General features: G+C 48.9%; 1 protein-coding gene across 1 annotated transcript in view; it reads left to right on the forward strand.

Annotated features, from left to right (window-relative positions):
* Nucleotides 1-8,369, forward strand: part of TNN (tenascin N) — a 59,213-nt gene extending 50,844 nt beyond the window's left edge. Inside the window, exons 19-20 of the mRNA XM_074349826.1 lie at nucleotides 4,999-5,162; nucleotides 7,212-8,369. Coding sequence (XP_074205927.1) covers nucleotides 4,999-5,162; nucleotides 7,212-7,352 — 305 coding nt within the window. The 3' untranslated portion in view covers nucleotides 7,353-8,369. The remainder of the gene's footprint in view (nucleotides 1-4,998; nucleotides 5,163-7,211) is intronic.
* The last annotated feature ends 4,017 nt before the right edge of the window (nucleotides 8,370-12,386 follow it).

Here is a 12,386-nt window from a genome sequence, read left to right on the forward strand (position 1 = left end):
TGTGTGTGTGTGTGAGATTTAAATATTTTGTGGCACTTTGTCATAAATAAAGACAGAAGAATGAAAGTGCTGATTCAAACAGTAAGAAGTGTAGGACTCGTTAACTCCGCACAACTGTGACAACACAGAAATTAGCAGTTCAGCTGAAAGTCGGGGAACCTTAACCTCGATTAGCTGCTCACTGGATTTAAGCCAGCTGGTGGTGTGAAGGAAAAGAATAAAATTAAGCAATGTGACGGAAGTATTGGAGTCACATCACTGAGTATTTTATTTGAGAGGCAAACTGCGATTACTGTTTTAATACTGTGCTTTAAACCTGTATTTATGGTCTTTAAAGCCTGGCAGGTTAGTCTAGTGTTTGGCATTTCAAGGTTTTGACTTCAGTGGGACTGTGTAGGGATGTGTTACCAGCCAAATCGGGTGCCTGGGTCAGACATGGTCTCTCCCCTCAGACTCACATGTAAGTAGATGAATAATATAAGGTAACTTCTGCAAAGAGTCACAGAAGTGGTACAGAGAATAAAGAGCTACAGGAGTGTGGAGAGGTGGGTTCACTGGGGACGGGGCGACTGCAGGAAGCAGCTGGGAGCTGGAGTTGGGTCTGAAAGGGTACAGCTTAGATGGGAGGAAAGTAGCTGGGCTTGGGGGAGTCCAGGGGTGAGCAAAGCCCGAGCACAGGCAAGGAAATAGGGGTGCACCCTTGAAGCCTTGCAGGCCTTCTCTAAACTTTCCACTTAAGAACTCCCTAGGGCAGGGGACTGTGAACAACCATTGCTGAGTGTCTGGGGCCATGATCGGAAGTGGCCAACCGCTGGTGCAAGGTTTGTTTCAGGTCTCATGATTTAATTTTTTAAAAATCACATGAATTTTGCATTTGCTCTTGTTTCCCGGTGCTTAGTGGGGAGCCTGGCGCAGAGCAGGTGAGTTGAAAAGACGCTGCTGCTAGGTTGGCTTTTCTGCATAATCTTACAGACGTCTCATACTGTAAGGACAGGCTCCGAGACCCAGAGAGCTTTCCGAGGGGCAGTGAAGGGGTGAGTTTGGTGACAGGGTGACATGGGAGGAGACGAAGTGGGAGCGGTAGGCACCTAGCGGAGGATGAGAAATTTGGGCGACGGGTGCGGGGAACTGTTCAAGGGTTCTGAGTAGGGGTTGGGGGGTGGGGGGAACGTGTGCGAAGAATTGATTCAGGGAAAAACAGTCCTTGGAAAAAAGCCACTGCAGCTAGAAGAGTCTGTACTGCTTTGGGTACTTCTGTCCTCTGGTTCCCTTTGGATTCCTTCTTTCTTTGCTGGTCCTGGTCTCTTGCCTCCTGGAAGCAGGCTGTGTCGCCGCTTTATCGTATACAAAATACAATACAAAACGCAGAAGTCAGGCATAGGCAAAAAAAAAAAAAAGAGTTAAAACACAGTTGGAAATTTAGGTAATTATAAGGATATGAACCAAATGAGGGGGATTTAAAGATGCCCTTTTGTAGGACTAAGCTGGCTGCCGCCCCTCCCCCGGCCCCTAGCTGTAGCTGAAGTCGGATTGCATTGGCCCTCCCAGCCGTTAAGGGGGAAGAGGGGTGTGCATTGCAAGCTCCTTTAGACCTGTCCACGGTAAAAAGAATCCATAGTTGATCTAAGAAAGAAATGGAAAATTTTATTCGAGCCAACCTGAGCGTTGTAACCCGGGAGGCAGTCTTCCAGAAAGCTCTGAGGACCATTCTGCCTGTTAGAGGTCAAAGCGCAGTTATATAAGTTTTTGAAACAAAGGGTTCTAGTCAAATGACGTATTATTGACAGTTTACACGATCCAGAGCTACATGTTCAAAGCAGCGGGTCATGGGCCTTCGGGGTCCCTTGATGAGATTAAGAGGGAGTGTTACCTCCTGGTTAATGCAGGTGCACAGTACACACGAAAGGGGAGAGGGGAGGTCCATAGGGGCAAGGAGAAGTTTTATTTAAAATTGTTTCTCGTCTTCCCATAAATTATGAACTTTATCTCATCAGACTCCTCGGGCAAATATCTAATCACTTTTCTTTCTAATACTCTGTTCACTGGTGACCATGGGGATCAGTCACCACCTTTCTTTCTCAGGCTGAAGAACCCCAGTCTTCACAGACTCCATTCTTGGGACCTTCCTCAGACAAGACACAGAGTGGGCTGTTTCCCTTTGGCACCCGTGCCCACATCTCTCCCTGAAACCCAGTGCCTGCATCGGCCTCAGGCCTGCCCTCCCAGGCTGCCCCGTCCCCTTTCCTCTATTAGTCAAATATACCTTTTCTGAGGCCCATCTTAATCCAGTAAATGAACTGATGCTAATGGGAAAATGAGTGAAAAGGAGTCAACATATTCGTGAATTACTGTGACTCTCCTCCGGGGGACTCTGCATTTTAACTGTGATTAGGGGGTAATTCCCACTCTGAGCTTGTTCAGGCTGACGGTGCTGGTCGCTGGAGGATGGCTTTTTTAATGGGAAGCCTTGGGAGGCCTTCAGTTCACACCGCATTTAGGCAGTGGTCTAGTCTCCCCTATGTACTATCATTCTTACTATTAAATTCTGAATTACAGTGGTGGGGTTAGTGCCATTTTAATTTTCCTTATATATGTTGATTGGTCCCCAAGGAGGGTTTTGAAATTTAGGAAGCTTCTGGCTACTCACGTCCTGGATAATGAGGGACTGTTTAGAGGACATGGCATCCAAATAGAAGGTGAACATTCTGATTATCTCCATGCACCTGCCAGCTCTCCCCAGCTTGTAACCCTGTTACTGCTCATTTTAGAATTGGGGATGCATAGCTCTGGTGGAAAAGTGCGGTTGCAGGCTTTTACCCGACTCAGACTTTCCAGGTGGGCCCTGCCCTTAACTTTTGCTTCCACTGAAGTTGAATCAGAAACCCCTCTATTCCTCCCTGAAGGAAGCTCCAGCAAGGTCACGCCATGTACATTTAGTTTCGGATTCTGAATCTTGGAGTGAGACAGGTGGGGCAGTCTATGAACTCTACTTTCAAGATGCTGCCGTTCATCTAGTTAGAGATTATAATGAAAACATAAGTAGGTAGACATTCATAGTGGCACAGAATGACTTCTGTGGGCTAGCCAATCATTTATAGCTGATTTCAAGTCTCACCTGCTGGAGACTCAGAGCTGCTCAGACCAGGGATGGTCCACTCCCTGGGGACCCTCGGAAGTGTGACTGAGGAACACAACCAGTATTCCGTGGGCTGGGGCCAGGGATGCCAAATATCCACAGTGAAGAATTGTGCCACCCCAACTGCCAGTGCCTTCCTAGCTTTGAAGTGGATTTTTAAGTAGTGGCACTTAAAAGGAAAGAAGGAAGACATTATTGAGCACACGGACAAAAGATAAAGTTAGAGGTGGCACAACTCATTCTCACACTGGCCCATTCCTGGTCCCAGGTGGAGGGTGTTCAGGGTCCAGACATGAGGTCCTGTGCCTGTGTGTGACTTAAGGGAGTTGTGGTGTTAATGGCGTCTACTGGTCTGAGATGGCTCAGCTGCCTGGGTCATCTTTCTGCCTTAGGAAGCACTAGAGGAGAAGAGTTGGTCCTGGAGTGGCACTTTGATGAGGTGGGTGCTCACCCGCTCAGCAGCCCCACCCGGGCTTGGGTTCAGACCTCTTACGGGCCGGCCACCAACCCCTCCCACCTGCTACCTGAGAAGAACGAGCTTCCCCCACAACGCTATTATACTAGAAGGGCACTTACCTCTCCTCAGCGTTTCCTCCTGAATCTCCAATAGAAGGGAGTCTACCCACCATTGGCGTTTCTACTTTATCTTCCTTAGGGAGATAAGCTTAATAAATCAGGGCACTGTCTCGGCCAGGGTCCGATGACCAAAGAAAAGTTGAACTTTTGATTTATGAGAACACTGGCTATCTACACTCTGAACATTAGTGTGGCTTCAGTTCCTAGAAGGTAGAAAATCCATCTGCGGTGGGGGAAACCCTGACAACTCAGGCCACAACCTGCTTCACCTTTCCTTATCCCAACGCCCAAGGTTAGATAACCACAAACACATCTTTAAGAAATAGCCTTTGCACAGATTCCTAGAAAACAGCCCTGGGAACTTTACATGCACGTTCGGTAAGCTGTGCTCATAAAGGGGTTGCCAAGGGAGCCACTGTGTGTTATTTTGAGCTGAGGGGGGCTATCTGCAGGAACTCTGAAGGGAGGAGGAGATGGCTGTGAATGAAGTGACAGCTTGCCCTTCTGTAACTGGAGAAAATTAATGGGAGCAGTCGGGTTGCTGTTTCAGGTGAGGCAGGAAGGAGACAATCTTTAATCTCCCAATATATAATTAATTAATATATATTTAATATATAATTAAAGATTATATATCTCTCCCAGCCACCCGCAACTATGTTCTTGAGAGCAAGGACCTCTGTTTGTACCCCCAGAGTCGAGGAGTTTGGTTTTGGATATGTGGGTATTTTACTGTGAAGCCTCTGAGTGAAACAGTGAAACTGCTATTAAAGCTATTGGATCTGTAGTAGGGGAGGAAGAGGGTGGGAAGGAATAAATGTGGAGTTCAAGATTTGTGGATACTAATATTTATAAAATAGATACACAACAAGTTTATACTGTATAGCACAGAGAACTATATTCAATATCTTGTAGTAACTTATGGTGAAAAAGAATGTGAAAACAAATATATGTATGTTCCTATATGACTGAAGCATTGTGCTGTGCACCAGAAATTGACACAACACTATAAACTGACTATACTTCAATTAAAAAAAAAATAATATATATATACAAAAAAAGCTATTGGAGAAAAAGGTCTGAAGTTTGGGTGACAGGCCAGGAAAGAGAATCTGTTCATCTGTGTCGTGTCCTCTTCTTGGAGACTTTGAGAAAGTGGAGACTACTTGTGGTACAATGGACTGAATCCTTGGAGATTTTTCCTGCCGAGTCCTCTTTAGGGCCAGAGTGTCCTCACCCCCTCAGTGGTGAAACTTGGGCTCTCCCCTCTTCCCTCTTCTCTCCTGCAGGGGACGCTCTTACTTACCACAATGGATGGAAGTTTACAACCTTCGACCGAGACAACGACATTGCCCTCAGCAACTGTGCCCTGACGCACCACGGCGGCTGGTGGTACAAGAACTGCCACTTGGCCAACCCCAACGGCAGATACGGGGAGACCAAGCACAGTGAGGTGGGTGACAGGTGAACATCTTTGCCCCAGGCTCTGCCCAGATTCAGTTCCCAGGGCGACACCCTCCAGCTGGATTTGGCTGCCCCTCTCCCTTGGATGCCGGAAGTTAGGGCAGTAGGGCTTCTTCTCCAGGCTCCACGGCCTTGAGGTCAAGGCCCTCCAGGCCCATCTGCTGCAGCCCCTCCACACTCTGTGTTCCCACCAATGCTGCACCCTTACTCAGCATAGGGGCGCTCTGGCTGCCCACTGCTGAAAGGGGTCACACAGCATCTCACCCTGCTAGTTCACGCATGTAACAAAACCCCATAGACTGGGTGGCTTAAACAACAGACATTTACTTCTCAGGGTTCTGGAGGCCAGAAGTTCAAGGTCAAGGTGCCGGCAGGTCCACTTCCTGTTGAGAGCTGTCTTTCTGGCTTGTGCATGGCTGCCTTTTCATTTCACCATGTCCTCACATAGTGGAGAGAGTATACTGGTCTCTCTTCGTGTTTTTATAAGGGCACTATTCCCACTGTGGGCAACCCACCCTCATGACATCTAACCCTAATTATCTCCCAAAGGCCCCATCTGTGTATACCATCACACTGGGGGGCACGGCTACAACATATGCATTTGGAGGGGGGCACAAATATTTTATCTATAACAGACACCTCAGATATTTTTTCTGGTTGTTCTCTAAGTTAAACCAGAGCTATTTTTCTAGGTCCTCTGATTACAGGGAAAGTGAAGTTTTCTGCCTTAAGTCAGACCCACCCTCGGATCCACTTCATCCAGAGCCTGGAGCTTTGTGCTAAACCAGTCTCTCCATTTCAGGAGTGCCAAGAGTTCTCCAGGGCTCCTCGCTCCTCCCTTGCTCTGAAACTTTCCTATCAGTGATTTCTCAAACCTCTGTGCCCCGAGAACGTCATCTTCATGCCCCTGAGAACGTCATCTTCATGCCTCATGAGCTCCCAGGCATCTCCTGTCTGCTCCCTCACAGCTTCTTGAAAATTGCATCTTTGTTCCTTACTCATCATTAATCCAGCCCCTCCATGAACTCTCAGAGTCCCCTTCCTGGGTTTCTAATTTCCCATCCTGGGTGTTGAGCCTAGCCTTCAGGAAGCCATCTCTCCCCAGAAAGCTCCTTGTACCGATATGACTGCAAATATTAGGACATCTGAAGACCAGGTACATTCTGATTCCTTTGGTGAGGACCAGGCAGCAGGGACTCCCAATCCTTCTGTGATTTTTGCAGAGGGAAGAAGAAACTTGCCCCCAGGGAAGCCAAGGAGGGGGGGCCCATGAATCATGGTGGCAGCATGGGGCCCGACTCGGGGAGGCCTGCGATCAGAGATCAAATATTTGCAGTGAGCAGCCAGCATGCCCTAAACCATCCCCGTATTTGCTAATAAAAGACATTCATCTGGTTAATGTGCTTTTCACAGTCTGCAAGGCATTTAGCTTCTTGTTTATTATTTACCTCACAAATTAAAATACATAAAATTGGTCACTTGGGCTTTTTATTGGCCAGGTTGCAAGGTTATTAAGTGAATTAAATATTATTGCACTCACCAGTCAAAAGACATAAAATGAAATTTAGTTTTCAGCAGGCTATTCGTTACCCCAGAGCTAATATCTAAACAGTCTAAATTGAAAATGATTTTACACAATTGGCCAATTAATATGTTTATTTTTGCCCTTAATATTTTGGAAAGAAAAAAAAGAGTGAGGCAAAGATAATTTGATCATTGCTGACCAGGTTGACCCCCTGTTATCTTTACTGCTGCTCCGACCTCACCCACGTCCTGGGCACACACCCCCATCTTCCAACCATTGGGGGCTTCCAAGTCGCCAGCCTGTCTAACCTCAGCCGTCCAGTAGAGGGCACATGCTTCTAGAGTCCTCCCTCACTTCTCTTACAACTATTCCAGTCACCTGTTTCTTTTTCTGTCTCCTGAGCAGAGAGGGAGTGGTTTCCCTGGCAAAGATGCATTCCTCTGTACCATAACCCACCCTACCCTCTCCCAAGTGCCTCTTCTTGATGTTGCCTTTTGTTTTTTTTAAACTTAGGGAGTGAACTGGGAGCCATGGAAAGGACATGAATTCTCCATTCCTTTTGTGGAGTTGAAGATCCGCCCCCATGGCTACAGTGGGGAGCAGGTCCTGGGCAGAAAGAAGCGGACACTGGGAGAAAATTCGAGAACATTCTGATGACCCATTTGTGCACTCTTAGCACGAGACAAGACCAGCCCGGGGTTGGGGCAGCGGAAGTGTGGGGCGGGGTGGGTAGTGGTGACTGGTTAATGGAAGTCTGAGAGATGCTCGTAGCCTCTGGTTTCTGAGGCGGCTGGATAACCTGCAGGACAAAGCATGTCACCACGCTTCTGACCATAGAGGTTACTTCCTTGTCACCTACATTTTTGCCCATCTATATTGGGGACCTGAAAATCAATACAAAGTAGCTGCACAGTGTGTATGGGAAAGACAGGACTGGGACTGCAAGGATTCCTGGGCCATCTTCAGTAACAAATATATGGGATTAGGGGGAAAAAAAGTGAAAAAAAAATCATCCAGTACTTCACCAATTCGAAATCTCTGGAAATTGGTGTATATATGTATTCAAAGCTCTGCTAATGCAAACCTTCTATCTAAAAAGAAGCACCAAAGACAGGGCTGAGGTAGCCTGGAACGTATCTGCCATTACCACTGGGTTTTGAGGAAAAAGGTGTAAATCTTCCCCTTTAAAAAAAATTGCTGGTGTTATGAGGAAGAATAAAGGGAACCAAAAGGGACCAGGAGGGATTTGGATTTTGCTAAATTCCAACTCGTATCCGGCATGCTGGAAACCCCAGCATCCATGTTCCTGCTACTTTTAAGCGCCCCCTTTCCAGCCATCTGCATAATCACTTTCATAGATCTGCATATGTTGTGAATAAATTCTCACTCATTTCAACTTTAAATAATCTGACTCTCTTGATAATTGGTTCTTCCTAAAGACTCTTTTCTGTGACAACCTTTCATACCATCAAGTCCTCAGCCTCCCTCCTCACCCTGCCCCCACTCCGTTGGACCCCTGGGTTTTCTGAAAGTGCTCAGCACCAGAGGCTTATTGCTTGAGTGGACGCGTGGCAAGGTCAGACCCTTTGGGCTCATTTTCCTATCACTTTGGAAGGTTTTTCTGTAGCGAAGTCAGTGACCACCGAAGTAACTTAAATTCCTGTTCAAGGAAAAAAATAATAAACCACTTGATTAAAAGAAATTTGCCTCGTGTTGTTTTCCCCGCATAAGTGCACTTGAATTCTAAATTTAACCTAAGTGCATGTGAAGGTACAGTTTGTGCATCATAATGGAATTTGGTTGGCTGTGGTCTCTCGTGTGATGGCAAATAGTGGTATCTGGAGCCAGGAGAAGTGAGTGAGTAGGAAGGAATTCAAATGCCCTAAAAGCTGTAGTCCTCCTCCAGGACTTTGGGATTGTTCATTGCCTCGGGTTCTCCAGGTTTTAACCTCTGGCGGAATGCCAAGTCATACTCTCAAAAGAGTGTTTGCCACCCTCTGAAGTTTTCAGCCCCCTACACACATGCACTGAGCAATGCCCTAGCAACTGCTGGATCCCGTAATGCGTAGTCTGGATGAAGTATGGTGCCAGTGTTGGGGCTGATAGTTAAAACGTGTTTGCACGTTGTTCATTGATTTGGCGAGAATTTAAGTGTCTACCTGCTAGGCACTGGGGAGGCAGGGATGAGCTCACAGAGGTGAGCAAGCCAGACACCATCCTTGCACTCCTGGAGTGTGTGTGCTGTCACTCACTCCCTCACTCCCTCACTCCCTCATTCATCCAACAAATATGGATTAACCCCTATTATGTGCCAGGTTCTACTCTAAGCACTGGTGCTACAGAAGTGAACCAATCACCCGATTTCTGCCCTGTGCTTACAGTCTATTGGTGGAGACGGACAATGAACCGCAGATTCTTGTGCAATTCTCAGAAGTGATAAGGGCCATGGAAGGAAAATACAATAGGATTAAGAGGTGGAAGTAGAGCTTGGTGGCAGAGGTGGGGGACTACACCAGCCTCTTTGAGCAGCAGATATTTGCAGAGATCAGCCAGATTTCTTTGGTCTTGATCCGGCTTCCTGAGGGCCAGAGCCTGAGTGAATTTCCTTGTCTGTTTTAAAGGTTCTCCTGCACACCTCTTGGTTCTGAGGCCTCTGGTCTTCTGGTGGCACGTAGAAGCCTCACCTTGGTGACTCAGGAGCCCTGGGCTCATCCCAGTGGGTGCAGGCTTTTTAGAAAAGAAAAGCCTCCTTTGCAAGGCAGATCAAACCTGGAATGATTCAGAGCGGGATGAGGGGGTGGCTTGGGTGCGCAAAGTGGGCAGCGCTCCCAAAGCTAACCATGCTTGTGGAATGGGCCTGGGGAGGCAGGACTGCTGGGCCGCTGCCCTTCTGACTCGGCAGGTCTGGGCCGGGGCTGCTGCTGGGTGGGCGACCTCCCGTGGCCTATCTGCTCAGGTGCACCTGTGAGGCAGTTAGATAGAAATGAGCACTGGGCAGGGGGAGAGGGAGGGGAGGAACCACCCAGAAAATAACAGTACTCCTGCTCTCAGGAAAAGGGACTCCAGAAATGTTCACTTTCTCTAAAGGAGGGCCAGCAAAAGAAGCCAGTTAAAATCAAAACGCGGCAGCTGCGCATAAGAGAAGGCCCCGGGGTCACTTGACCCAATGAACCTGCCCAAAAGGGGATGGGCGTGCCGGGGTGCAGGGAACCTGAGCCGGCAATCAGTCAATCAATCAATCAATCATGAAACCAGGATATAAAAACTGGAGAAAGAAAGGAATGGTGTCATTTCCCCTCTCTTGGGTTGGCCTGCTCCCAGTTCTCGGGAGGGTACTATCTTTTATTATTTTTTTTTTTTTGCTTTTTGTCTCTCATCAAAAATTCTTTTTTTTCGGGTGACTAAGAACCGAGGTAGTTCTTATTTCCCTTTTCCTGGTAACACACCAACCCGACATTTTTCCACCGCTGGCCAAGAAGAGGACTTGGGGGAAACGCGAGTCGTTCCTTGCATTCCTCTGCTTGTCGGCCCCCTGCTGCTCTGAAGGGCAGGGCAGAGAAAACCTCAGCTGACCCTTCAAGGATTCCACTGGGGCAGGGAAGTGAGTGGGGGAAGCCCTTTTTCAAAGGATGCTTGTCTGACTGAGGAGAACATTCCAGCCCTAACCTTCCGTGCCTAACCTCATTTTAGTTGCCACCAGCTCTGACAGCTCCTGCTCTGGTAACTGAATATGGGCCCCAGGAAAAGCTTTCTGGAGAGAACTGCTTTTCAGAGGGTCCAGCGCTTTTCTTAGAGCCAAGTTCTGAGCCATCAGGGTTTTGAAGCTTAAGGGACAATTCCTACCTGTTAGGACAAACAAAAGAAAACAAAAGCTGTCTTGGAGGAGACAGGCTGCCAAGCCAGGCACTAGGGTAAGAGCGAGCACAGGTGTATTAAGCAGTTGACAGAGTCTGAACCATCGCCTGTTCCATGCAAGGCACTGGCAAAGCCGTGAAGGCAGAACACAGCCCTGCCCGCAGTGGGGTGGGGACCGCGGCCAGGACAGACCAGGATGGTGGGCCCTGCGATGGGGAGAGCTGTGAGCGAGTGGGAGAGATAGCTTTAAGTCTGGACAGATGAACCTGAATTTGCTAGGGGAGAAATGAGAGGCCAGGGTGGGGGTGGGGAGGCAGGACAGCTGGCGACCAGGACACCTGAGGGCAAAGATGGGAAAGGATGGAGTGGGGTGTGTTTGAGAGAGGAAGGAAGATGGTTTCTTGGACTGGGAAGCCACGCTAGAGAGATGGGCTCGTCTCCGATGGCCCTCTTACTACTCATCAGAATCAGTCTGAGCTGTGACGTAGCCAGGTCCCGCTTCACCTCCAGAGATTCTGCTTCAACCGGTGTCAGCGGAGTTCTGTGCAGCTGAGCTTTTGAAAGCTCCAGGGGATTCTAACAGGCAACCAGGGCGGAGAAGCACACCTAAAACGAAAAAGGTGGGCGGTGGAGAACACTCAGCTGTTTAAACCTTGGAGAGACACTTGGAGCAGGGCTTGTATTTTGGAAACAGCAGTCTGGTGGCAGGACGGGGAATGGGCGGAGGTGTGGAGGGACGTTCTGGGGGGCAGGGTGGAGATTCACAGACCAGTTAAGGGCTATGGCAATGGGAAATAGGTAATGACTTCCTGGGCCTGCGGCAGAAACGGTTAGAAAGGGGACAAAAGCATAGATTATATATTATTTAGAAGGAAGAGTCAACAGGGTTGGGAAGCGAGGTGGCAGAGTTTAGAGCTGCTGTTCCTGACAGTCGCTTCCTCTGGGAGTGGGGTCCCGAGTTGACATCTGTCACGTGACTTCAAGGGTTCCGCTTTTTCACTTAGAATTCTCAGGGATTCAAGGATCATTAAAGCCAGAAGGTGCTGAAGGAGTCAGGGAGAAAGATTAAGAATGACTTAAGGAATTGTGGTCAAAGGGATGCGGTGACGGGAAAGGACCAGGTGTGGTCCAGGGTGAAGGGAGTGGCGGTGGACCGGGTGGAGGGCAAATGGGGGCACAGCGTGGCAGGGGAAAAACAAGTATAAATCATGAAATGCTCTCGGTGAAACGTAGTCACTTACTGGAGGAAGTCTTCTTCTGGAAGAATTTCCAAGTCGGTCCCTTACGCCCTTCACCAGGGAGGTGGGGATGGTCTGAGAGGCCTTCCTGGCAGTTAAGAGCGAGGGCCGGTGTGTTTGGGACCCGCGGCCCGGCGCCGGGAGCGCGCTGTGCCCAGCCAGGCCAGCAGGTGGCAGTGTGGTCCCACCGGGAACCTCTAGCCCCAACGCCGCTCTCCTTCCCTCCGCAAAGGGACGTGCTGGGGGGTCCTCACTTTTCCTCCTTCCTGGTTAAAGTGAGCTGGAGGGTCAGGCCGTGGGGCACGACTCAGCGTCCAGCCAGGGCTTGGTGGTTGCGCAGGCAGTGTTGCTGCTCAAAGCAGGTACCTGGGAAGCAAGCACCTTGAAGAGATTGCCTAGTGCGACGGCGACTCTGTTTCCCCCACCTGGCCTACTGGGCTGTTGGTCAGGCCAGGGGTCCGGGGCGTCTGCTTGATGAAAGGTGAGGGGCTCCCACCAACCCCACCGAGGGGTTTTAGGCAGTTCCTAAAGTGCAAATGAATCCACTTCCCACAGCCCTTCCGTTAGCTGGTGCTTTCTACAGGGCAAACGGGAA

Source organism: Camelus bactrianus, chromosome 21, assembly GCF_048773025.1.
Source record: "Camelus bactrianus isolate YW-2024 breed Bactrian camel chromosome 21, ASM4877302v1, whole genome shotgun sequence".
Lineage (NCBI taxonomy): Eukaryota > Metazoa > Chordata > Mammalia > Artiodactyla > Camelidae > Camelus > Camelus bactrianus.